General features: G+C 44.0%; 1 protein-coding gene across 1 annotated transcript; it reads right to left on the bottom strand.

The window, feature by feature from the left end:
- Nucleotides 1–3886: 3886 nt before the first annotated feature.
- LOC140307342 (calcium-independent phospholipase A2-gamma-like) lies at nucleotides 3887–25455 on the bottom strand. Its single transcript, XM_072386170.1, has 10 exons — nucleotides 25295–25455; nucleotides 23669–24996; nucleotides 22589–22738; nucleotides 20075–20226; nucleotides 19796–19890; nucleotides 18667–18838; nucleotides 18128–18185; nucleotides 17635–17829; nucleotides 7817–8012; nucleotides 3887–5876 (listed from the first exon to the last, which is right to left on the bottom strand). The coding sequence occupies exons 2-10, from the start codon at nucleotides 24917–24919 to the stop codon at nucleotides 5608–5610; spliced, it is 2538 nt and encodes an 845-aa protein (XP_072242271.1). The 5' UTR covers nucleotides 24920–24996; nucleotides 25295–25455; the 3' UTR covers nucleotides 3887–5607.
- Between the last annotated feature and the right edge of the window lie 242 nt (nucleotides 25456–25697).

Raw genomic sequence — 25697 nt, 5'->3', positions numbered from 1 at the left:
AACCATTCTGCCTAAGCCATCATCTTGAAGGGACCACAGATTCTCAGCCACACGTTCCTTCCCACTGCCACACAGGGGAATGTTGTAATTGTCCTTCCCTCTCATTTCAGATTGCCTCCAGATACATGTGCAGATGTCTCGAATCTCATTAGAATATTCTCAGAATTTCCCCCCAGCGCATTATCTTTCAAATACTCTGAGGGATTTTTTTAAGTTCAAGGATACAGCACCAAGGAGACACAGTTTGGTCTTTTGCAAGTTGCAAAATTAATGTCATTGGGGCTCCATGATGAAACGCAGAAAAACATAAGAGAGAACATTATCTCTACCTCATTGGTTCCCCCAGTAATGGAGCTTATTACTGCAGCAGATCTTTGAAGTCATCTGCTCACTGAGATGCAAAATTTCATACATGGCTTCTGTGCAGAAGAGACAAAAGTCATCTCTGATGAGTAGCACCCGCAGATTCAACACGCATCAGGAGTTGACAAAAAAACCTGACTGTTTTCAATAAGCTACAAATACATTTACGGTGGAGTTCATGATTTTCGACAAAGACAGAGAACCACATCACACACTGGCAATTCGGTCGACATGAGAATGCTTTTAACTTGAATTATATTCGAATACTTTTCTGGAATTAACTCCATATATTATCTCAACATCAGTGGTGCTCAAAACTAATTAAGTGCTAATGAGTTGGGTTTATGTGCTGCAGCCAAATATGGGCTGTAATTGAGGAGCAGCCACCCCGAGGATAAGGAGCTGCAGCACAGAAACAAAGGTGAGAGAACACAGTGTGTGTCAAAACCTTCCTCACGTGCAATTCCACGATGAACCGAAGAGACATGTTTATGTTTGCAGAGTGGAGGTTTTGCCAAAGGTGCAAAAAGAAAATCAAATTACTGATGTGATTACTGCTGGGGGACAAGTTCATGAGTCAGATCAGTTTACATCAAAAGCGGGCGCATTTCCTCTCTCAACCTGTAATTATATTACATGTTCTCTATTCATTGGGGACAGCATTTACAGGTCACATGACCATGTTAACTCAAAGGGGGCACAAATCTGACAAGAATTTCCTCAATACAGTTCAGCGACAACTGGTGGATCACCTGTGTCTCAGTCAGCGGTGGAGGCCATATTCATATCCTTTTTTAATGCGCAAGTATGAATATTATACTGTAAATGTACTCTAGTTAATCCAGTGTAGTTTCTGACTGCTGTAAAGCTCTTTTACTGTTACATATCAGTTTAGTTACCATTAGAACATATTTACCCAAGCTTTTTTCTTTTCTTAATCACAGATTTTACTGTTTTTTAATTGGTTGTGGAGGAGCTCATTGTGTAATGATTTGTATCCAACCTCATTTAATGAACATTTTCATCGTGGATCCACCCACTGATTGTTTCCTCCACTTATTGATTGACTGATTGTTTGGGATTTTAAACATTTGAAACGTTTGATTTATGACAAAACATCATTTTTGGGGTTTGAGCCTAAAAACACTGTAAGCAGATGCATGGGTAAAAGCAGGCCATAAATACAATAGTTTCAGTTATGTAGGGAGAGCATTTTGTACAGTAGGAGAGTAAATGTACATTATAGACTGCAAAATGTACTGTAATTATACTATTGAATGAAATTACTTGTGCGTATTTCACATTTCCCACTGTGGTTATCAGCTCACAGACAGGTTGGGTTATTTTTCACTATGTTTATAAGTACTTTTTAAATTCAAATGAACATAATGGGTCATTAAACACTAAAACATACTGTTAGAAAGGTAGGAATAAAAACAGTCTGTCCTCTATTGACAAGTGGCAGCTGCAATTCTCTTCCCCAAGGACATTTTTCGTGTGCACGTGAGAACCAGATGTTAGAGTTTAATCATTTCCCACTGCTGTGTAAGTCTCTTCATCCCACCATCCAAGAAAAAAAAACAAAAACATTCTAGATTGACCCTGAACTGAGAGTGCGTGTGCATCTCTGTGTGGCCCTGTCACCAGCAATATGTCCAGGGTGTTTTTCCGCCTCTCGCCCAGTAGCAGCTGGGATGGGCTCCAGCGACCCTGAATTGGATTAAGCAGGTATAGAAAATGGTTGGATGGAAATAACCCAGAAAAGAAGAGAAGCCAGAAGAGCCAGCTGATGGTGCAGAGGTGCCAACGGGGAGTGAGCAGCAGAGGAGGCGTGACCGGGAGAAGAGACAGACGGCAGAGGAGCTGAGGCAGAGCACATGGTTGGCGACAGAAGGCAGGTAAGTTCACCAGGAGGCAGGTCGTGAACGCTGGAAAGTCTCGCATGGATGCAGTAGAACAATCTGACGAGCGTAAGAATGCTGGAGAGGCTTACATGCAGGGCTGATTGGGAATGAGCTGCAGCTGAGCTGGCAGGTGAGTGCAGTTGGGCTGATTAGGTGGGAGTGGCTGGCAGGTAGCGTGGCGCAGCGACAGGTAGAGTGGAAAATTACTCAGGCAGAGGGATGGGGAGGATGAAACTGCGACAGCAGAATGTGGTTTGACAGTGTCCTACTGAGATAAACTGAGCCTTTTCTGAAAACGATGTAACCAGGACGGGAGCATATGTTGCTCGAAACCCATATTATCCAGCATTAATGTTGGCTTTAGAAGTGTGTGTGTGTGTGTGTTGAGCTCATAGGATGAAATATCTATGACTACCTGTTGACCAAGGCTTGTCTGAGATGAGCTCAGGGAAGCACACACTCCTTTAAGCTTTTGAAATAGTAATTTTCGTTCTTTTTTCAACCGAGGTTGGAAGTAACTTCTGTTGATGCAGTTACGAGCCGTGTTCACTGAAAGCGGTTGTCAGAAGAGCTTGTGAGCTCACGCAGAATCATCTGTTTTCAATGCTGCCTGAGACCCCAATATCATGACTTCAATAGATTTTTTTTTTGTCTCTCACGTCTAGCGATTTCTCCAGATTCTCTGAATCTTTTATCATTGTGTGATATTTCACACGCTCATGTTTTATACAGCGTTTGATTTGCAAACCGTCTCACTCTGCTTTTATGTCCATTTTGCACACCTCAGTACTTCTCAAACCATGGGTTATAGGAGCCACACTAAATATTTGCTTTCAAGTGAACGTGATAAGGCCGAGTGCTTCAAATTAGCAGATGGTCTGGGTTAAATAACAAGAGCAAAGACATTCCTCATCTCTATAGGACTATAGGACAGCCATGCGCTCCTAATTCCAAAGGCAAATGCTTTTCAATTAAGTGAATACTAGTTAGAAATATCTGTTTATTCTATATTCAGACAGTTACTTTGCTCTGTTTGTGAATGACCTACATCCTGTGACATTTCCTCCTCTGCCTTCTTAAGCCATCGCTGCGTTTTCATGCATGTAAGCAGTCGGAGGAGAGCTGTGTCAGTGCGCAGTGTTTACGCTTCGGGGGGATGCGATCCATCACTGGCCGGAGCTGTTATCCAGGTGCCTGCGCACAGCCTTGCACAGTCATCTCATCTCACCTTCCTCTCCTCTCTGACAGGCAGCTCAGGGATGGGGCCCTGAAATGAAATTCCCCTGACAAATACACGCCTGCATTTACAACATATATTTGAGTTAAGAGAGAGAAAAAACAGCCACGGGGATGACTGGGGTGTCGAGGTGTGCCGTGTGGCTCTCCAAATTAAACTCTGCTAATCAACCGGAGCACTGTGGATACCGAGCCATGAAGGTGACGGTGTATAACTGCAAATGTCTGCTGATAATAATCGAGCAGTTGTGAGTGCACGTTGCAAACTTAATATCTGCACCTCTCCCCGTCCTGAGATAATTCACACGCAGCGATAGAAACTGCAGCTACTCAGATCACAATCGGCTTATCTCAAAATAATTAGGAGGCAGGATGCAGCGTGGTTCAGCAATGGGTTTTAATTACACTCTCAAACAGGGTTTACACGGGACCAACAGGAGAAAGTGGAATTACATTAATCAGGGTGATATCTGTATCCATTTTACTTCACGTCCCATGGGAGAGACTCACACGTTGTTGTGTCAGTTCAACAGTACTCGACCTGGTTCGGCGTGGAAATGGACACCTGCAGTGCATTTTTCAGCAGTGAACGAAGCAGCAAATGGAGACCCTTTTTATTCATTTTTTTTATTTTTTTTTTGCCCACCTTTTGCAAATGAAAAAACAAGCCACCTACTTTAAAAGAATCCTTCAGGTATAAGCTGCACGACAACAGCAAACGCTCTAGAACAGGAGAGTGGCGACTGAAGCGCACCGCTTCAAGGTGGAAAGGGTGAAAGAGGCTTTTGAGAAAAGGCATCAAAGGAAGGAGAGCATGCTGGAGACAGAGCCGAAAACGGGAACAGCCTGCGGGGAATCCGTTAAAACCAAACAATCAAGCACACATAAAAGCGTTTGAAACAACTGAACCTAAAATACTCCAAAGGTAAAACAATACAACATTCCATTTGGATCCTTCTTATAAACCATTTATGTCAGTTATATTCACCAATTGCTTTTTTTATTTCTTTTTTAACTCGTCCTACGTATATTAAGAGTTACACATCTGAAGCTATATTACCTGAAGCTGGCCCTCATCTATTAATCTTACTCAATATGCCATTACACAGAAGCTGCATTAATAAATGTGCAAATTTTTGTCATTTCAGGTGAGAAATGTCACATGCACTAAGTGCTCAATGTGACCTCGATTAGACCCTTTACATTCAACACAAGTTCTGTTTTACAGTGTTACAGGTTGGTAACTTAGCTTAACAAATATACAGTTTAATAACACGTACCGTACAGACACAGGATTTTGAGGATATACTGGTTGTCAAAAAAAAAATTTCTAATGACACACAAGTGTAAGAAAACTACCGAGAAAAACTAACTGCCAGAGTTATCGGCTGCTATAGAAGATGATAGTGTTCATGAATGACTTCTGCGAGAACTCCATGAGGAAATATGCATATTCCAAAGTAAGATCAGACTGACACTCTAACTGATCTGCACGGTAAGTGTGGAGCTGGTCATAGTTAGCTCAATTTAGCTTTGAGACTGACGACAAGTCAAAAGCCAAGCAGGCAGACTCTGTGATGTTCTTCCCCCCCATTTCAGTCATTATTCTTAGCAAAGCCAACACTCTGCTGGTTTTGACTTTGTGTTTACCATTCAACAGCAGCTCTGATCTTAGCAAGTGAATACGAACATTGCCCCAAAATGCGAACTATTCCAGTCATTACATTAGGCAGCGACGCTGATATCTAACCCGTATCTAAGGAGCTTCCAAACCTAGAAGTAATTCAAACCGTTCATTTTTGAAAGAATTACGAACCAACAGCAACCATATAAACGTTCGCTGCCAAAGTCGTTGGCAGTGAAAGTTTCTAATGCAATGAGTGCCAAAGCCTATGGCACATTAACACTAAAAATATCAAAGGGTTTGTGAGGAAGGTAACATTTGGCAAACTGAATGCATTTACACAGTGGTTTTAATGCTACTGTTCAAAAAGTCATCGACTATGACGGGTGAACCAGGGGAACGTGACATATTCTTGTAAATTCGAACAAGCAGGGAGTTTTCATGTACACACAGGAGAGGGAAAAGTGACTCGCATCGGATCTAGAGCTTGGAGGGCAGATCGTTATACATGTCGACCCTGAGCCGGGCCCACTCAGACATCCTCTGGATGGAGCTTTTCTCTTGGGTTAGGATGCGTGCAACCTTGTTTAGTTTTTCCTCATTCCTCTCCAAGTAACGAGCGCCGTCACCCATCAGCAGGTTGAGCTTCTCCGGCCGGCTCTCGTCCATGGAAATATCTTCGTTCATGAAGGGGTTGAAGCGGAAGTAGGTGTCTGCAGGGAGGAAGGCGTCGAGCATAGCGTGGACCTCTGGAGGATGGAGAGGAAGGCGAGAGTGAGGCCAGGCAAACAAATTCATGAGCACACAATTAACTACCTCGTAGTTCCAATATATACAAACATCCAAGTGAAAAGGGCACGCAAAGTCCAACCTTGTCCATCAGCTCTGTAACAGCGATACATGTGTCACTGAGTAAGCGCTTAAGGCTCATAGTGCGCGGTAGAAAATGCCTTTTGCTTTGCATGAGTGCTTTAAAAATCAACAACATCCAAACGCATACAAGCAGGCAGCGGTTAACAAAACAGGGTAAATATGTCTGGTGGATCCAAAAGCGTGTTCCCACAGCCCAACATGGACATTATCAAAGCTGGCTGCCTCCAGGTCTGTGCAAGACTATTCTCAGAAGTTCAACTGTCACAGCTGGAAAGCTTTGAAACAACACCAACAAAAAACCATCAAAGATAACGCGTGTGGTTCACTTCAGAGAGCGCTGAACAAGTGGGTTATATTGTGAGGCAGGTGGATTATTATTCTAGGATCACAATCTGGAGACTCTGGGTTTGGAGTAATTGGTGTGCTCTGATGGCAGCTTAACAGTTCAACAATGGTGGCTCCAAAAGAGGTTAGTGTAGCTACCGCTATGGCTTTAGTTCTATCAGACCTGGGGAGTATTTTCAGGAGACAGAAGGCTTTTCTTTACAGAAAGGGTGTTTTTATACTTTTTTTTTGTTTTCTAGTTTGACTTTAGCTAAAATTGGATTTCACCAACTGGCTCTGCCTGTAGTGGTTCACTGATTTGACGGACTGACCCAATCACAGAAAGTAGCCGTCGCTTTTTCAGCAGCCGTTCTACCAGATCGCTGTGTGTAACGAAGCACGAGGCATACGAGGCAATAAGTTGGGCATCCACTGCTAAAAACATGTATTTTCCATCAGCAGAAAAGAAAAGATGAAAGATGAAAGATGACGGGGTCGTTTTTGGCATCATTGTGGAATAATCCGACATGCATTCACAGCCTGTTGCTGTGTGCCAGTCAGCAAAGTCTTTGCTGAGCCTCGCAAAACACCCACTGGTTGACCGAACAATCAACTGCAAGTGGCTGAAAGCAGAACAATCTTAGCATTCTTATCAGTAAGCTAATCCATTACCCGCGCAGCATGTCAGCACCGTCACAAAAATGTCCTAAAACTGAGCGCACATCTTTCTCATGATACAACCGATCCAAGGTCATATTTCCAAAAGGCTTTTTTTTTCTTTACTTTCAGAGTATCGTTACGCCAGGCTCAACAACAGGGTCTGACTGTGTCTTTAGCTGAAACTTTCATGTCCAATCCATAAAGAGAAATGTTTGCATCCGAAATTCCTAAATTTGAGCCCTTTCAGTCCACGACAAGAACCCAAGCTCCACTGACACGTCCAAGACAAAGTAGGAGGCGGTGAACAGAGAGCGTCTGAAAAACAGAAAATCTGCAATAAAGATTCTGACTTATCTCCTGTGTCGAAACAACAAAAGCCTGCTGGAAATCTGGGGAGGCCTTAATCCCAAATAAAGGAGAAACAAGTGCAAAAAAAAGCAAAAAAAAAAAAAGCATCTAGGTCACACACTGCATTGTGTTCCGACAGCGGAGGGGGGCCGAGCCAAATTTAGGCACGGATGAAGTGCCCGTGTCGAGAGGTGATAAGGAGACGAAGAGGGCGCTACAACGGGATGAATCTGGGACAAAGTCAACCTGAAGTGCAATAAGTTCTGAAGTGATGATATAACACCCAGTTTCGCCCCCAAGATGGTACACGGAAAGAGGGACTTTTGTACTTAGAATCTTAAGAATGGCTTCATTTATTCTTAAAATGTAGACAAACAAATAAGGCATGTTTCTGGGCACCTATTGTGGAGGAAACACTCGATAACAGTAGCAGCTCCAGTAAACGCTTCCTTGTGTTCTGTTTAAATGTGAAGGTGTCTCTTACCTTCAGTGTCGGTCGCACTGCTGATGACGTTGGTGAGCTTGGTCTTGAGGCTCGTAATAGTGGCGCTGTTCTTGCCGGGAGTTTCGAAGCGGCCCGTGCCGAGCGAGACCACGCACTCCAGGGGCGTGTTGGGCCACAGACACTTGCTCTCGTGGATTGCAAGAGCTGTGGGGTTGTTAATCAGCAGGCCTCCGTCCTGTGTGCAGAAACAGAAGAAAAGCCGTGTCAGAGCCTTCACCTGCAGGCTCGCCAACGGTGTTTTAAGACCGTGGGTCAGCGGAACAAATGAAGTGCTTTGAAACCTAAAAGCTCTACAAATGATGATATAATAATATTATATAAGTCAAAGCGCAGTCGATGAGCTGCTTGTTAGTCTACAAAAGCTAAATTATTGTGCATGCCTCCCACTCCACAATTCTCCTTCTCACACGTTTTTAGTCCAAACTGCTTTGATATCAAACAACCACCAAGGAGTGCCTTTACTTTGGATCCATATTGTACCCCAGGCAGTGGGGGAGTAACTGGAGAGGCTGTGGGGATTGTTGAATAGGCATGAGGCTGAGGGGCCGCAGGGCTGCGAGTTGGCAGCAGGATCAAACACACAGGGGCCAGTCCTCATTAAGGGAGGGGGGGGTTGGGGCCCCAAGTGTGTTGGGATACCGTAGAGGGACGAGTGCTTGTTTATGTGACTGTGTGTACGTGGATTTTTGACTGAAAGCGCATTCTTGCTTTGATTCAATGCGGATAATAACACGAGTGTAATTCACACATGCAGGGGAGAGGGGAGGGGAGAACTCAACCGTCCACCACACACTGGCACTGTTGCAGAAAAATCAACACTTCAGTCCATTTACAAGGAGCACAGAAAGAGATGACGAGGCCTGTTTTATGCATCTCAAATCCAAACACCAGTAAAATAAAACTGCAAATATCGATGGCCACGACAGACTGAGAGGACTGCATCAAGTGAACCACGGTGAAAAACTAAGTGTTTTTTTTTCCTTTAATGGAAAATAAAAGTGAAAGAGAAGGTGCATTAAGAGAATAAACACATTAGACAATAGTCAGATAACATTAAGAGGATGGAGCTGCTCGGACTGATCCAGGCGCAACGGTCGATGGGCCATTTGTTCCTGTTTGCATGCTGACATTCTCATTCTAATAACGACTGCAGATAATGGTAACACTATAATAATGGCTCAGAATTAGTAATGGCCTACTATATACGTGTGCTGTTCATAACTCTCGTTGGTGTCGTGCAGAATTGTTGCTTTTACTAATGATGAGCAGCTTTCTGGAGAGAATTTAGCGGTAAAGACAGTATATCCATCATGTCCACCCTCCTACACAAAGTGCTGACAGGGATCACTGAAGGAGATGCTTTCATTTGGAAGAGGAACAGACCGGCACTGAGGTAATCGTATTTTTTATCCATCATAAACTCTCTTTTTTGTTAAAACACTCCGATTCAAGCTTCTCAGAACAGACATTGACCTCCAGGTAAGTGTAAAGTCAAAGGGACGTTTCCTGACTTTATTTTACACACCGAGCTAACATTCACTTAGAACAATCTTACAAATGCACGGGGATCGCCTTAAACCTCTGACTGGACTTTAAATTCTGATCGTTTTTTTTTAAGTTCGTCCTTTTGGATGACAGCACAGAGGGAGGAGAGAAAACAGGGCAGTCTGCAGAGAAAGAGAGCAACACAGACCGGGGGAGAAGGTGAACAGAAAGACAAAATGCTAAGGCAGCTTCTTCTTCGCCCCCCATTTGCCAACAACATTTTTACCTTTACCAGCTGCTGTTTCAGTTTCAGCAGCAACTGTACGACAGCAGCAGGAACAGAGGGCTTAGCGAGGGAAGTTGGTGGAACACCGAGTTACACTTTTTCTTTTTCTATGAGCAGGCCTCAACACAAGAACGACGGGATTTGAGCAATAGGGTTCTGTGCTCCAGTAAAGCTGCACTTCTGCCATAAAGGCCTCCATGTTCCACTCATATGAAGCAACACGAGTCCAACATAGGAAACGGAAGGATCAACAAAGCCATTAGAATTCATCCTACGAGGCCCCAGCTGGATCAAATTATGTTGCAATTGATCTAAGAGCTGTTGACATATTAATTAGAATAGTAGGAGAAAAAGTCACGTGATTAGGATTCTGAGGGCCATGAGCATCTGAAAATAAATCCCATGCCAATCCATCCAGTAGCCCAAATGTTTCTGCATAACAAAAGGGAGGATGCGTGACAGACCGCTGAGTTTCCTGCTGTGCTAAAAATGGAGAAATTTAAAATATTACAGATGTTTTCAGTGCCTTTAAGCTCCACACTCTGAGTTGAAAGAAGTAATCCATTAGAATTCTAACAGAAGACTGCACGAATCATTTCTAAAAGTCAGTTAAAACAGTCATTTCAAGCGAGGGCTGGAGCCCGATCGTGCACCAATCTAAATGGCGGAGGGAAGTCACACAAAGAGGGCTTCACTCTGTCACAAAGCATGGAAGAACCGCTGAGGTAGCCGTTTGTCCAAAGCACATCATTATGCACCAGCAGGGAGGCTGGCAGAGCACAAAGCAAATCACAGAAAAGGGGAGAAATTCTTAGACTGGACATGCTCCTAATAGAGACTTAGAGGGACTTGCTGCAGTGGGCACCAGATGAACCCAGCTGGAAACCAAACAACCGAGCAGTTTTCTTATCACTCGCGCCGCTGTGTGAGGCTCCATTTTCTGAGCTCAGTGGCAATTGTGGCTACAGCCCCGGTCCGGTTATGGCGTCTTTGTGCTGACGGCTAGGGGCAAGATTCACAAGAACAGTGGCTGCTCTTGCACCCTGTGCCAAGGCACGCAACATAAGAAGCAGCCGAGCGATGGCCTTATGAGCACGGGAACTGAATGCTGGAACTTGTCTCCCTTTCTGAGCAGCTGCTCGGGCAATTCAAAGCTAGTGAGCACAGTCAGACCTTCAACAGATTCTGATAGTAAAGGTCTGTAGTTTTAGAGTTTGTAGGAGAAGAACTGCATTTGTCATCTTTACCTTTTTCAACAAAAGCTCCCTTGATGGAGGCCGCACCAGCCTAAACCTTCAGTGAACACTGTTTGGTGGATGGAGAAGCCGCACTGGTGGAGCAGATTTCCATTCTTGGCCCACTGCCACATACTCAAACAAAGGTTTCTTGAGGCCAAAGCATATTTGGACATGGAGCGAGGTTCGAAACAATGATCTACTTAGCACAAACTGCAAATGAGCTTTGCATACAGACATTCTCAACTCAGGCTGTCTGTCAAACATGCAGCGTGGTGAAGCTAAGGTCGCTCACTCTTCTAAGGACTCTTCTAAGAGAGCCAAGGCTGCTCAAACTGTAACAAGCCATGCAACAACAGACAGAAGAGAGCTCACCCTTGTCTGGCACAACCATCGGACCGATGTTTAACCCCCCTGAGGTTACATTTCCATCAGATTGAGAGGAATTCCAACTTTGAATTCTGGCTTCCTGAAAGACTAAATGATTTCCTTTGACAGCATGTCTTGAATCTGGGAGAAGTCTTCAGTTTAAACTCCAGAGGATCGGCGCTCATCTGGCCTCAACTTTGCCCTTCAACTTTTAATGGCTTATTCGCAAACCAAAAAGGAAGACGATGTTTCACTTCTTTATATTGGTCTTTTATAGTTTTAAAATAACAGCGTAGAGCCTTTTCTCATGTCAGCTCGCCACCACTCCATTAAAGCTTTCCAGAAGGTCTAATACAATTGAACAAGGACTTTTGATTCTCCCTTCTAGTTATCCTAAAGGCAGTTCTTACAAAGAAAAAAAGACCTGAACTGAAGCTCCACTTTTCTAAACTGCCATTTCTAAGTTATAGTGTGAGATCTGAGGAAAAGGTGACCTGAAACGACTTTGCAATCTTCTTGCTGCCCTCTCCCGCGAGCATCAATTATCAAAATGCTAAGTTTGCTGCTTAGAGAAGCTAACGGCTGATGATCGGTAGGGTCAGGTTCAAGATGCATTTAAAAAGCCTGGACGTTTTGCTTCCCCTGCTCTTTCCCAGCAGTGACTGTGACCAAACCACAGCCCTGTGAGAGCTGAAAATACATCAACTTTTACACTTGGATATCAGTTCATATTCAAGTCACTTGCATGTTAAACTTGGCTCTAATTAAATGTGGAGCTGTTTGCATGTTACAGAACACGTCGCTGTTTGAAACTCCTCAGCTTTGATTCGCTTATCTTTATCGCCCCCCCCCCCCATTGTAGCCATCTCAGAGGTGAAGAGCAGATCCAAAATGAACATTGAAAGGGCTGCTTCTGCCGTAGCAAAAAAATCAAACGTCTGAGAAGAGGACTGTAAAGACTGTACTGTAGGACTTTACTGATGGAGTCAAAAATTCCTTTTCGAATGCAAATTCATGTCATGCAAATGTCTCCCTGTGTGTGAGTGTGTGTGCATAGCGGTTTGTGTGTAAGTGATGCACATCTGTTTTCCTTCTCTTGATGACAAGTTCAAAAATAACAGAAATCAAGCCCACTTTCTGACTCGGTTTTCTGTCCGGACCTCCTCTTTTTTCTGGTAAAAATCACAGAGTGCGCGCCAAAAACTCTCCGATTTTCCTATTTCTGGGAACCGTCTGGGGGCAACAGATGAACTTAGCGCACAGTAAATTCATGCACAGATGAACGGAAGAACAGTTTAGCATGTAGAGCTATAGATCGTCTACCGCTCAGAATGATAAGATTCTTCTTTTTCAGATTTTGTTTCTCACCGTGAAACGTCTCAATATCCTCTTATTTACAGGAACTGCGGGGGCTATAAAGAAGTTATGTGTTCATCAGTGGCAAATAAAACGGGAGTTGTCGGTCCCCTGCTGCGTTTTTTCCCTGCCTATCTAGTTGTGTGAATAAAGACTTGAAATGCAAATGGTAAAAACAAAAAAAAGAAGCCATTTAAGGCTGCATATGGTAGAGGACGTCAGGCTTGTGCGTGTGCTTCTAGTGTTTCTGATGACTGAGATTTATAAGAGAACTATATGTACACACAGCCTTATAAATATGGAGAAAAGACTGCATACACAGTTTTAGTCATGAATCTACACAGTTTTCTGCATCTGGTCCCTGGTGTGGCATTCACACCACAGCTCCAAAGAGCAGGTGTAGTCATTACACCTTCTTCTCTGGCTTCTATGAAAGTACCGGACTGGGCTTTGAGCTCTGTCATGATTTATAACGAATCTCTACAAATGAGGCTCCCTTTTCTTTTTTAAATGAGTTAGTGAAGCAGTTCATCCATGACAGACATAGAAATACGTCTTTTACAATTACCGGACTGTTTTCTGCTGATAGTTCTGTGGTTTCTAAATAGATAATTAGACTCTGCTGTGCAACAAATTCTGAGCACAAATCTTGGAAAAGCAATTAATGCGATTTGCACATGAAGTGTCCCCGGTCCATCTTTGTGTAATCAGAAAAAAAGTAATCCACTCATTGAGGAAAAATCAATTGTCTCAGTGGCATCCAATCCATACAAAAGGCACCATTGTGATGAGCAAGGATGAGAATGAGAACGGTGTGAATGCCGCTGCTATGTGTCGGCCAGGTCAAGTCAGAGGTCTTCATGCCATATTATGCGATTACGTCGACTAGCTCTTCACTTGGCCTTTTAGCTTCCCAGACGCCAAAGGTCGCTGGGAGGTTTGAATCATCTTCCCCTATAGCTATGACCAGTGGAGGAACCCATCTGTAAGAAGGCCAGCGTTGCCCCGGGCAGCAACAACTGAGATATAATGTGAATGATTTCCTTTTCCCACACATTCTGCAAATACACGGCCACACTCGAGCAACCAGGATTAAATCAATTTGTCACCTCGGTTGGCCGTTGCCACTGAAATGAACAGTTCACGGACTGATATGCATGTGTGCAGAAGCCCTCATTGATATTTGATTGGTCAGGAGTCCCTCTCTGATTTTCTGCACATCAGAGAGCATCGTTTGATGATTTGTCTACAGGACAATATGAATCTAATTTTCTTGCCGCTACGGAAAAGTGACTAGACACACACTTGCACAGCAGTTTATTGCAGCACAAGATTTAGTGCTGTTATTTCTTCCAGGGAGTCACATCTGGAGGCACTGCAGTAGATTAAAAAAATGGGGAAAAAAAACGAAAAAAGACAACTGAATGTGAAGCAACGGAAGAGGGCAAGAGAGTTAGAGACAGAGGGATTGGGGAAAGCTATTACACTGCACTTAGTCAGCATAATCAGAGGACCAGCCTAAATCCCCAAACAAGCGGGCCAGTGCAAGTAAGTGTTTGTGCATGTGCTCAAACGTGTGTTTTTTTCACAACAGAGCTAAAAAGCGCAGTAAATTGGGGAACAGAAGTAATATGACAGTAGGATAATCCCTGTGTGTGACTTTACTCCAGGGACAGAGATCCTGAGTCTGCATGGGACAGTGATTATTAAACTCTTCTGACATGCTCCTGTCACACAGAGAAACACACACACACACACAAAATAAATGAAAAATAAATGAGCACCCGAGCACTGAACTTTAGTGTTTATTTTCCTTCCATAAATGACTTCATTTCAGCTTAGTTTCACTCTGTATTCTGCCCCTGGGCATCCATGGGGGGGGAGATAAGGAGTGAAAAGAGGAAGTTGTCTGCAGCAGGGCTAAATTGTCTCATCCTCTCACAGTCTGCACGCCCCGGTTCTCAGGGTTTAACACGGAGGGGAGAGAGCTGGGATAAGAAAGTGACTAAAAGCTCAGAGTGATCCTCTGTCGCCTTCCTGAATCAACCACATCGCTTCTCTTCTCTGGTAACAATGTGGCGCTGAATGTGCGATTAATCACCAATAACTTTTCATCAAAGAAGCTTCAAAAGGATGGAGAGGCTGCGATTTCTTGAGCTGCCCTTCATTATGTGACACTCTCTGCCTCTTTCTCCTTCCTGGACTAATGTATGAAATGTGCTCGCTCTTTAGTTACAAATACGCTAATCTGACCTGCCCCATTTGCGGCTGTGTGAAGCCTTTCAGTTGAGCATGGTGCCATTTTGGGGCCCCCACTGGGGTCGCGTTGGTGGTGGTGCCCCACAGGTCTCATGCCTCCCACCAAATGTTGGCAAGGGTGGGCACAGAACAAGCACCTCATTCCTCCCCATCGCCTCAAGAGACACCATGGCAACTAGGCAGAAAGAGGGAAAAAGGGAAAAAGAAAAATCGCCATTCCACGCATGCCCTGCCGTCCTCTGTGAAACGTCTGAGGACTTCTACTTCTGTGTTCTTTAGAGCCGAGATAACTGAGAGAGCTTTAATGTGGGACATGCACCTCCTCCCCTTTCTTCATCTCCTCTGTCTCACACTCTTTTTTCCCTTTGTTCCCCCTCGCTAAATCTTCCTCTCCAATGCTATGGTGGCTCCTATCAAGCTTTGATAATGCCATGGCTGCTCTGCTTCAAAGTCTTTGCTCCAAGTTACAGTTTTTTTTTTTACCCCCTGTGTTACTCGTGTGCATCTATGCTGACGCTCCGTCAGATTTCCATTCCCGGTCAGCTGAATCACAGAAACGAACAATCAAACGTCTTCAAACGCTGCTTGAGAATTCCGGCTGTCGCTCAGCACATGGGGTGGCAACTCTTGCGCTCGCTGCACAAAAGGGCGATTGTTTAGAGCTTGAATTAAGTGGAAAAGACTGTGGGCGTTTGTGGAAAAGACTGAGATGACTCTCTCTCTCTCGAGGGAATCCTGACATCATACAGATAGCATGTTGTCCTTGCCGCTGGTCTCAAGGAGCCAGTAAATAAAGTCATCAGACCGGTGGCATTATGAAGATGGCCAAACATCAATAAGGACATCAAGCACGCATGAAACCGTACTTACAAAGACAATCGATGACAAAAGCCGCTCAAATCATTGTCAAAACTCATTAGAAATACATTGAAATGACAGAGAGCAAATAATACTTCTGAAAGGCAGGATGTGGACTTTGAGCCACAGCAGGCCGAAACAGAAGACGTTTTAGGTTGTTTTAAAGCTTCTTTTCAAATAGAAGTTTGAAGCCAGACACTACAGCTCTATATCATCAGAGAAAAGCAAACCAACGCATGCAGAACGATCTTTGACATGATTAATACATGTTTAAAAAGAGATTGAAACAAATGAGCAGAGTTTTTTAATGCTAACATGCAACATGTTAGCATATGTTGCACATGCTAACATGTTAGCATATTGACGCTGAAGCTCTTCTAATTTCAATGTATTGCTCGTTTTTCATTTGACTGAAATGATAGCGGGGGGGGAAAAAAAACCTCGAAATTATTTAATTTCAGCTGTGTTAAATATATCAAACTACTGGTGGTGCATCATCCTCTCGCAGTAGGTTTCCTGCTGGTGGGGAACTAACACGAGTTTGGAAAAGTAATTCCATAATTAGACTGTCTCTTCGTTCTAACGAAGCAGATGTAACAGGCAAATAGCTAACTACGTGAGGATGGAAGCACTGGTTAGGATAATTTATGCATCCCCGAGCAGAGGAAGACCTGCAAGGCGGCATGCTGGGAAAAGCTCCCTCCGTAGGTGGATTTTCATCAGCCAGTCTCTTCCAATCTCTCCCCGTTCTCTTCCCCACTCACATTCACAACAAACACGGCTTCCAGTTGAGAGTGACGGAGCATGCCGACGCTGGATATTGCCTTTGATGTAAATACAAGCCCGTGCATGTGTTCTGAGAATAAGTCGGGTTCGTCAAGAGCCTGTACGCTACATCTGCGTTTTGAATGGCGATTCAAAAGGAGATAGTGAAGTCTGAAAGTGGCAGGTTTAACACAGGTTACATCAAATTCATTCCCGAAACTCCATGTCATCCTCTGTACTCCCCACTAAAATAACCTGTAACTACCATTTTCAACAAAACAGCGTTGCTACGCGTCTTCTTAGACGCCCTCACTTATGCTCTTTATGCTTTCAACATGAACCTGGAGTAGATATGCATATTGATCTGCAAAATGGGAAGACTGACATTTTGTATGGTATCTGACGGCTAATGCACACCAGATTACTGGATATAGATTTAAGTGCATCTCAGGATGATTCTACCCCTCACTCTCCGGTCAAAATGTAGCTGCCTGGAAATAAACACCGACAAAAAAGGGAAATGGAGTTCCTCCCACCCACTTGCTGCGTGGAGGATTTTTCTCATTAGGCTTCTTGAAATCCCTCAAACTCTCCAGCGTCAACAGTGACTGCACAAGGCTTTTTAATCCAGCAGCCCAACAATAAACCCCCGAAGAATGTAGCAGGGTTAAATGGCTGTTAAATTGTCACACGGCGGATACACTTTATATTGTCTGAATGTGACAGAAAGGACTGGTTGAGAACATGAATAACATATCAGCAATCAGTCAACCAGACGGACAACATGCACACAATAAAGTATAGTGACGACTTGAGCTTTACTGTGTGTGCTGTTTGAAGCAGACTTCAGACATCGATTATCGTACTTTGTATGAGGAATGGAAAATAATAAATAATTGATAAGACTACACTGGCAACAGTTCTTCATCATCCATGCAATTCAGTTATTCAGCAAGGGGAAATGCTGTAAAAAAATCAAATAAGATGAAAGAAATGGCCCTAGGGGTTGCCTAAGAAAATCTATCATCTTCTGACTCCCGACACTCACTCTTTGTTGAAGAGTTGAATTTAAACTTAAGCAACCATTTTCATGTTATCTACTGACATAAAGTGTGATTTAGATAAATCAATTTCACTAGTGCCACATCTGTCCCCACCCTCTTCCAGCTGTTAGTGTGACTGACCTGGTGGAGGTCATTTCCCAACGCGAACTCCTGGAAATACCCAGGAGCGGCGGACGTGGCTCGGATGGCCTGCCACAGCTGGTGGTGGCAGCCCCCCAGGTAGTGCGAGCGCACACCGGCCCGCGGGTTGTAGTTCCTGAACACGTAGGCCTTTAGAGGGAGGCCCCGGTTTACGACGGTGCTCACAGCTGCCACCTTCATGTAAAGGAAATGACATTTGGGATGACTTTCCCTATTGAGGCAGCAGCTTACAATGAAAAAAATTTAAAAAAAGATGATAAAATGCAGGACTGCTATTCTGCTTGACACTCTGACAGGTCAGTTTATCCTATCTCTGCTCCCTGAGCCTCGGGATAGCTGGCTTCGGGGTATATTTTTCATTAATCTGTTGTAGAAAACTGCAAATCGAATAGAAAAAGGAGCTTTTTTGCTGGAACATCCCAGTAAAGACGGCGGGAGTAGAAAATGAAGCAGCTCCTCCTCTGAAGCTCACCTTGGGGCATTCAGGGTTTCTCGAAGTTTCCACCAAGAGGTGAGAGCCCACTTTCTCTCTGTGGAAGAACAGAATCACGATGTCAACTTTGTGTTTAACTAACTGTGGTTCGCATTGTGATTGGTTGCAAAGTTCATTGTAGAAGATTAAGAAAATACTTCCACATATACTTCAGTTCGAGGATTTTTAAATCCTTTGGGACATTTTACTGTTCCAAAGGGTAAGTTTCCACATTTTGCAAGCACTGGTTGACAGTTAATTCCGTTTTTTATCATTCACACGGAACTTCAATTTCTCTTCATATTGGACCAAACGCTGCTGCTGTGTTGTAATGCAGCTCGGACTCTCACAAAACCAACACCAATTTCTTGCGAAGTAGTACAAATTCACCCTGTAAACTGCTACAACACATAGTTATTGGCTGTGTGGGTGTAGAGGGGAGGAACTGAGGTGTTTTGCCGCGCCACTCTCACTGCAACCTAACTTGATTCCGATCGGCCTATGCAAAACGGCCGCCCTATCATGACAGAGAAACTGACTTGAGGATGTTCTCCCAAGCTTCGCTGTCATAGAAAGCATGGCTCCAGCCCATCTTCACAGTGCCCACGATCACGTTCTGCTTGAAAACATCGGAACCCAGCTTCCGGTAAAGGTCGTCGCACTCCTTCACGGGGACCTGGAGCACGCCGAGCATGAACCCCAGAACAGCACCTGAGGTACAAAACACACACGAGCAATGAAAGAAGGGAAAGCGCCTGAGATGCTACCGTTAACAGGAAGTCATCTGACCATCTGAGCGCCTGTTGTTATGCTATCCTGAACACTGCATGGTGGAGCTGATAATGTAGGAAGAGTGGTTGCACGATTAACTGTTAGGAATAATATTACCCTATGATGAGCCATTACTAGGAAGTCAATGGGTCTGATATAATCATTAGATTCCTCAGTGGAAGATACGCTCTCACAAAGTCAGTGAAGAAGGCACAGCGGTGCTGTAAGAGCAGAGATGGGTCTACCCTGAAAAATGTGGGTAGTAAAACTAGACAGATGTGGCCCAGATAGGTTTTAAATGTGTGAACATGATTTGTTTCGGCAGGCAGATTACATTAGGAATTGACGGCTTTAATTAAATCTGAAAATGGAGTGTCAGCCCTAACTGGTGGAGATTAAGCCTGAGAAAACTTTACACAAATAGACTTCTGGCAGCTCAAACAGTCCAACGTGCTCTGCAAATAAAACGTTTTTTTGTTTTTTTTTAATCTGCTCAGCAAAGCGGCGTAAAGCGGATATTTCGAGAATAGACCACAGCACCCTCTTGTGATGATGCTACGTACTGAAGGTCAGTGCGAATGTAGCCAGCCGCAGCAGATTTCCATCACTTTTATAATCCGTCAATTTCCAGGACCATATACGGCGCGGAAAAATACTAACATTGTGCCTGTAATTGTATTTGCTTTGACCCAGGTCCGGTGCAAAGCAGCAGAGATTGACCCGAGTGGTGGTGCCGGCAAAATTGAGGTCAAAACAAGAGCAGAGCAACAAATGGGTCAGTGAGCGATGTATGCTGCCAGCCCAGCCTCTACTGTACGACTCAGTCCTGTCTGCTCTGGTAATCCACACACATGCCTCCGTCTGCACACACAGAAGTAGGGCAGGAGGACGACATACCTGTGCTGACGCCACAGATGTAGTCGAACAGTTTGTAAATAGGTTTGCCAGTCAGGGCTTCCAGCTTGTGTAAAGTCTGAAGGGCAAGAAGTCCCCTAAAAGAAAAATGTCAGACATTGAGAAACAACACAAGCAGGACACTGGGAACAAATGTATTTTTACCGAACACGCTCGCTTGTAAGAGAGTTGGTGTGTTGTATTCTAACACTCTAACGATGGCCTTAAATCAGTGACTCATACTGCGTAACAGTAAAGGCGAGAAAAAAGCAGAGCGAGCACCTTAGGCCTCCTCCATCTATGGACAAGATCCGTACGCCACGGCCTCGAACAGGTTCATGATAGCCAACCAATGCAAGAGCTTCTCGGACTGCTGCCCTTAAGCCCGGGTCGCCGGCCTGCTTCAGACGTAGGAGACAAGGGATAACCTTCTCCTGTGGGACAAAAACAAACAGCAGTGGTCAGCAGTGGAAATGCTAAATTCTTTTCAATCCTCCTCCTAAACCTTTACCGTTTTATTCACAATAGAATGCAGAAAACAAATCAAACGCTGAAAGTGAGACATTTTACTATTTCATGAAACGGCTCATCTTTTATTGATGAATCTGTTGTTTTCCACGATCGCCGGAGAACGAGTTGTCGGTTCGCGGCCTTTTCAGATCGTTGCCTTCGGGTTTCATGTACGCTTCGCCCAGCATCCGACCAACCTTTTGGGAACTGGGGTTATACTTGTGCAACGTAGGAGTTTAGTAGTGGAATCAAAAGTAGTGGAAACAAGACTATATAAGTATATGGCATCCAGCTAACATCACGCCTGCATTCATCACGTCGGAGGTTGATCGTTTTACTCGTCCTCCTCCATTTTAACTGTCAAACTTCCCTCCTCCTATTCTGCTGCATGTTTTCTCTCAACATATAGTTAGAAAAAAACCTTCCTGAATGACAGCTCACTAAAAAATGATGATCAAATTAGACACTTATATGCTGCGGTATCGATGCTAATGGCGTCCTCTGACATCAAACTTCACACAAGCCCGCTCTTCACAGGAGGGAGCGAGAACTTTGATGGGCAATTAAAACTGGAATGGTCGTCCAGCCTACCTGTTTGGTCAGTAAGCAGTTTACCGCTGCTCTGGCTTCACTTTGAACAACAACAGCAAGACTGCAAATGTAGTTTGCCACAGAACTGAGGTGTCTCTGCGGTCCGCAGCACAGACGAACTGCAGCGGGCCTTTCTGCAGCGTTCAAATGTCCCGAATCAACAACAACAAAAAAAATAATAATAACGACTTTCAGAATATCCAGCTAGCCGTGTAAAGGAAGAGGTGCCGCTCAGCTACATGAAACAAGAGACAAGGCGATATGTGCAGAGCGTGTTGAAAGTGACAGACAACGTGCGTCTCAGTCCTTCTTATCACTATTAGTAAGAAATATTATGGGAATGACCAGATAGTTGAGACAAGAGAATTACCAAACTGAAGTTTTACTTTAAAGCAACACCAGAGAAGTTTGGGAACCCTAACCCCATGACCCATTTCCCAGGCCTGAAACTGCACTGGGTGCCCGGCGGCTGGGTTACCGCAGTTCACGACTCTGGTTTCCAGCCTCGCACCACACACTTTTACCTCTTTACTTACCTCTTTACCGCCCTTGTTGCCTCTTCAACGTGACAACAAATTCATGTCTATGACTGTACACATGCGGGGCTTCCGTGGAGATTTGTTTTTATGACTGCGGCGTTATCCCACAACTGCGAGTACGTAGAGTTTATTCGTAAAGCACCTTTCAAGAGCAACGTGCCGACAGTGGCGGATACAAAGCTAAGGCAGAACAGAGAGACAAATAACCGTGTAGCGTCGGCAGAGTCAAAGACCAAAATAAAAAAACTCTGGTGTTACTATGAAGTAAAGGATTCATAGTAAGGGGTTTAGCTATTTGGCCTGTGGTTAAACTTTAAATGTATGATTCTTGGCTTGTGGACTACTGCTTTCCTCTGTGACATTCTCCCTTTAAAATAAAACAGGAATGTCTGTTAATTCTCTATTTACGGGTAGATTATCTACAGTATGCATCAGTAATGCAGACTTGATAGCAAGAGATAAAGTGTTGCATTCAAATCTATGAAAGCCTATTTGTAAAAAACGTTTAAAGTTGGTCTGGTGTTGGTCTGGATGCCTGTTCGAATGTGTCATTTGTCATTTGTCATTCTGCAGTATTGACAATTGGGAATATTCCTCGGTACTGGGATCAAGTTTGTGAAGCGTGACAACCCTAAACAAAAGTACACCGGCTGTAAATAAATTATGACACCACAACGACACAGAAAATAAAGCTAAAATAAATTCTCCAACATCAAGTTGAGCAAAAAAAAACTGTTGCTGATCTTCAATAAACGGCAACTGCCTTGCTTGGGAATACTTGAGCACAGTACAGAACAAATTCCTGAAATTCTCACAGATAAGACTGGGACATAAATATACATCACAAGTATCATCACATGACTCCACAGAGATATCTGCACACGACGGGTTGCCGAAGCTGTCATAATGACATCTTTGTGCCACTATCCACTATTATTCACATGCTCCAGCTACCTAATAACTGACACTAGACAAAGCAAGATTCATGTGTAAAAAAAATACAGAGCAAGTTCACAACCAATAACTGGCTTTGGTCTAATAACTTAAGTTCTGTGGGCAGTTTTCCTGGGCTTTGACACAGTAACTGTATGTGTATCAGGGGCAAGATTATTAGTTCCATCCATGTTTCAGCTATTAGCTCGTTTAGATTTCTTACCTTGACAGCAACAACACGGGTCTCTGGAAACTCCAAGAGGTGGTAACTGAAGTCCTCCACCCTGCTGATGTAGACCCTAACGTCCGATGCTCTTTGGAGAGCCTGGACCAGAGCCCGAGTTCGGTTGTCCACACTCACCCTGGCAATAATCTAACGGCCAGGAAAAAAAAAGCAATTAAATCACAGTTAGAGCTTCGCTTTTAATACAACTCTGATATTATTTTTTTTTTCTTTAACAGACAGCGTGAACATATGAGAATAATTTACTGCTTAGAAGGACTGTCTGTGTTACTAAGTTGAAATCACTCATTATGCTAACATGAAGCTGATGTTAGCTTGTTCCACTTAGTCCATGAGTGAGACCCAAAAAAAATTTGTTTCCGTCCCTCTAAAGGTGGAAGACCAAAATATTTTCTAAAGCCATACCTCATTGACCATTAATTCTTGCGCAGCTTTGTTACTGTGATCCGCTCATTCTGAGCAGCATCATTTTTAAGACACACCAACAATGACTCTTTTCTTTAATTAACCATAAAAAAAAAACTGGAGCAAAAGCTAAAGGTCGGACCTTAACGGCACCTTGTTTAAAGCTGAAATGAAGCGTGCCTTTGCACGATGTTTAAGACAAATATTTTCTAAAATGATGAATATACATGGTGCTGCACCTTGTGCTCATTTAAAACCAATTTTATCACTGTGCCTTTAAACTGGACATCTGATGTTTTTAGGTCTCTATTACATATGTGACGAGTTATTTTTGAATACAGATTCCCAGAACTCAGGCAGCATGCAAGGACACTGCTTAATTACGTATGGACTTGTGGGGGGTGTCTGTGTGTCAACAGCAAGCATCCTAATAAAATACCCAACCATTAAATGTGAGCACCATGTTCAACCACAGATAAAGATCATAGCCCACATGGACAGAACCCGAGTGTCAACTGCAAACACAAAGTGTTTACATTGAGCAGTATGAAAGTAAAATTGTAAAGGATGTTGAGGCAGCTCCTTCCTCACTCTGGTTCATTTCAATTTTTGCACACGCTCAGCAACTTACACACAGCCTTGCTGCAGACCTACCTTTTCCCGTTGGAGTAGAAGTTTCTTGGCTTTCTCATCAACAGCTATCTGCTCTTTGCTGACTGTGGCCTCCACCCGTTTTACTGACAGTTCCTCAGGCTTCTTCTTCTCCTCCACCACCGTGGCACTTTTGGAGTCTCCTGTCCTGAACTTTGGAACAAGAGGAGCAATATAGTTTCCAACAAATGCCTGCACTGTGGGGGCTGAATAGGACAGGTATTGTCCTAAACCCCTCTTAGAGGAGGATGGGTTGACCGGGGCAGCGGGTTGTATTTTATCAGACACCGACACGAGGTTTGAGGTGCGCTGATCCTGAGGGGACGCAGAGTAACTGTCGACATTGTCCCCCGTCTTGTCCTGAGTCTTTGTACTGCTGCCAAAGTACGAGTTGATGTGATGAGCTAAGGAAGTGTATGTCTCATCCAGGCTGGCTGAAAAGGTGCTGGGATGGAAAAGTGCTGCAGTTTCCTTGGAAGTTGTGCTCTTAGTTTCGGTGTCTCTCGGTGTGCTTTCCCTCTCCAGTGACGGTGGAAGCTCCTCTGGCTTCCTGGCACAACCAGCTTTGACAGCCGGAACAACACGTTTCAGCCTTTTCTGCCTAACTTCACGCGCAGCCAGGCTGGCGGCGGTGGCAGTCACTTGGGGAGAACTTTGCGGTTGAGTGGAGGTAGTGGAACTTGCGTCGAACACGTTAGCAGAGGTGGAAACAGGCTGATTGGCAGGAGATGAGTTTGCAACAGGTTTGGGTGCAGTAGATGCAGAAGGGGGAGCACCATTAGTAGGAGCAGTAGACTCAACGTTTGCACTTGATTCAACACCAGCCTCAGTCTTTCTAATTTCCTTTACAGTGTTCGGCTTGAGACGGGCGATTTTGGACAGTAATTCTGCTCCACTCACAGCTTTAGTAACTGTGTCCAGTGTGTTCTTCACCCGCGACATGTGTTGGCTTAGACCGGCAGACCACCTTGAGGTTGAGGTGTTCAAATACGAGGAGCTGGTGTGGAGTCCCAGCCGTTGCCTAACCTGGTTAGCTCTAAATATCCATCCCTTTCGGCCTCTGATCCTCAGGTGATGACCCTGCTTCAAGCTGAGATAGTCGGTGTTGTAGGAGATAGGGTGGTGCACGTGAATCCTACAGTGAGAGGTACAAGACAAGGGAAGTGATGTTGCTGACTTGCGAGCATGGGTCTGCCACATAAGAGGTGCTCTGCTTATTTTCACCCAGGTATTTGGAACCCATCTATGATTCATACTGATTCGGAGCAGGAAGGTTTAAGCCATCCGGAGAAATATTAGGTCTACGGACTCTCTTGTCTTTTGTCATTAACCTGGCAATAAACAACACAAAGTGGCGTTTACAAGACAGACAAAAAAGAGTAAATAAATCTGAGAACGAAGACAGAAATGAGAAAATAAAATTTCTGAAATGACTCGAGAGTTAATTTATCTGACGTTTAAACGTAATTCGGTTTAATTACAACAAATGCCTTCCTCTAGCTGTTGTTACCTGTGCACAACACAACCTGACTTGTATACTAAAAAGAAGATGATAATCAGGAACTAGCATTACGCCGCTTGCTACATGGTTAGCATTCAAAAGGCCACACAAAGCACAGCGTGTCATACCAGTCTTTTTATGATGTCGTTTCAACAAAGTCCGGAATCCATTTATTGTTTCATTATGTGGTCTTCGTTCACAATAACAGAAATGCATAGCATTGGATGGGTTGTGTAATGGGTCTTTCGACCTGACAGTTTCAGAAAGACGAGACGGTAACGGACGCAGGAAAAACAACGATCACGTGATTCTCTGACTGCCTCATCATTGGCTGTCTAAAACTTGACCCATAAATGGAATCTGCTGATTGGCTGAAGACATTCCCGTCACTCATATACTCTATGCCTCTGCCCTCACTGATCGTTGTACAACTGCTTAACATTTAATACTAACCAGCACAGCCCGATATAAGATAAAGCAGCTAGTCTTGACTTGGGTATACTTGTTATGCAGGGCCCAAATTTTTAAATC

The sequence above is a fragment of the Leuresthes tenuis genome, unplaced genomic scaffold (genome assembly GCF_036924035.1).
Source record: "Leuresthes tenuis unplaced genomic scaffold, fLeuTen1.0.hap1 SCAF_5, whole genome shotgun sequence".
In the NCBI taxonomy this organism is placed as follows: Eukaryota; Metazoa; Chordata; class Actinopteri; order Atheriniformes; family Atherinopsidae; genus Leuresthes; species Leuresthes tenuis.
The sequence above is the reverse complement of the archived record's forward strand: the minus strand, read 5'-3'. Positions and strand labels throughout refer to the sequence as shown.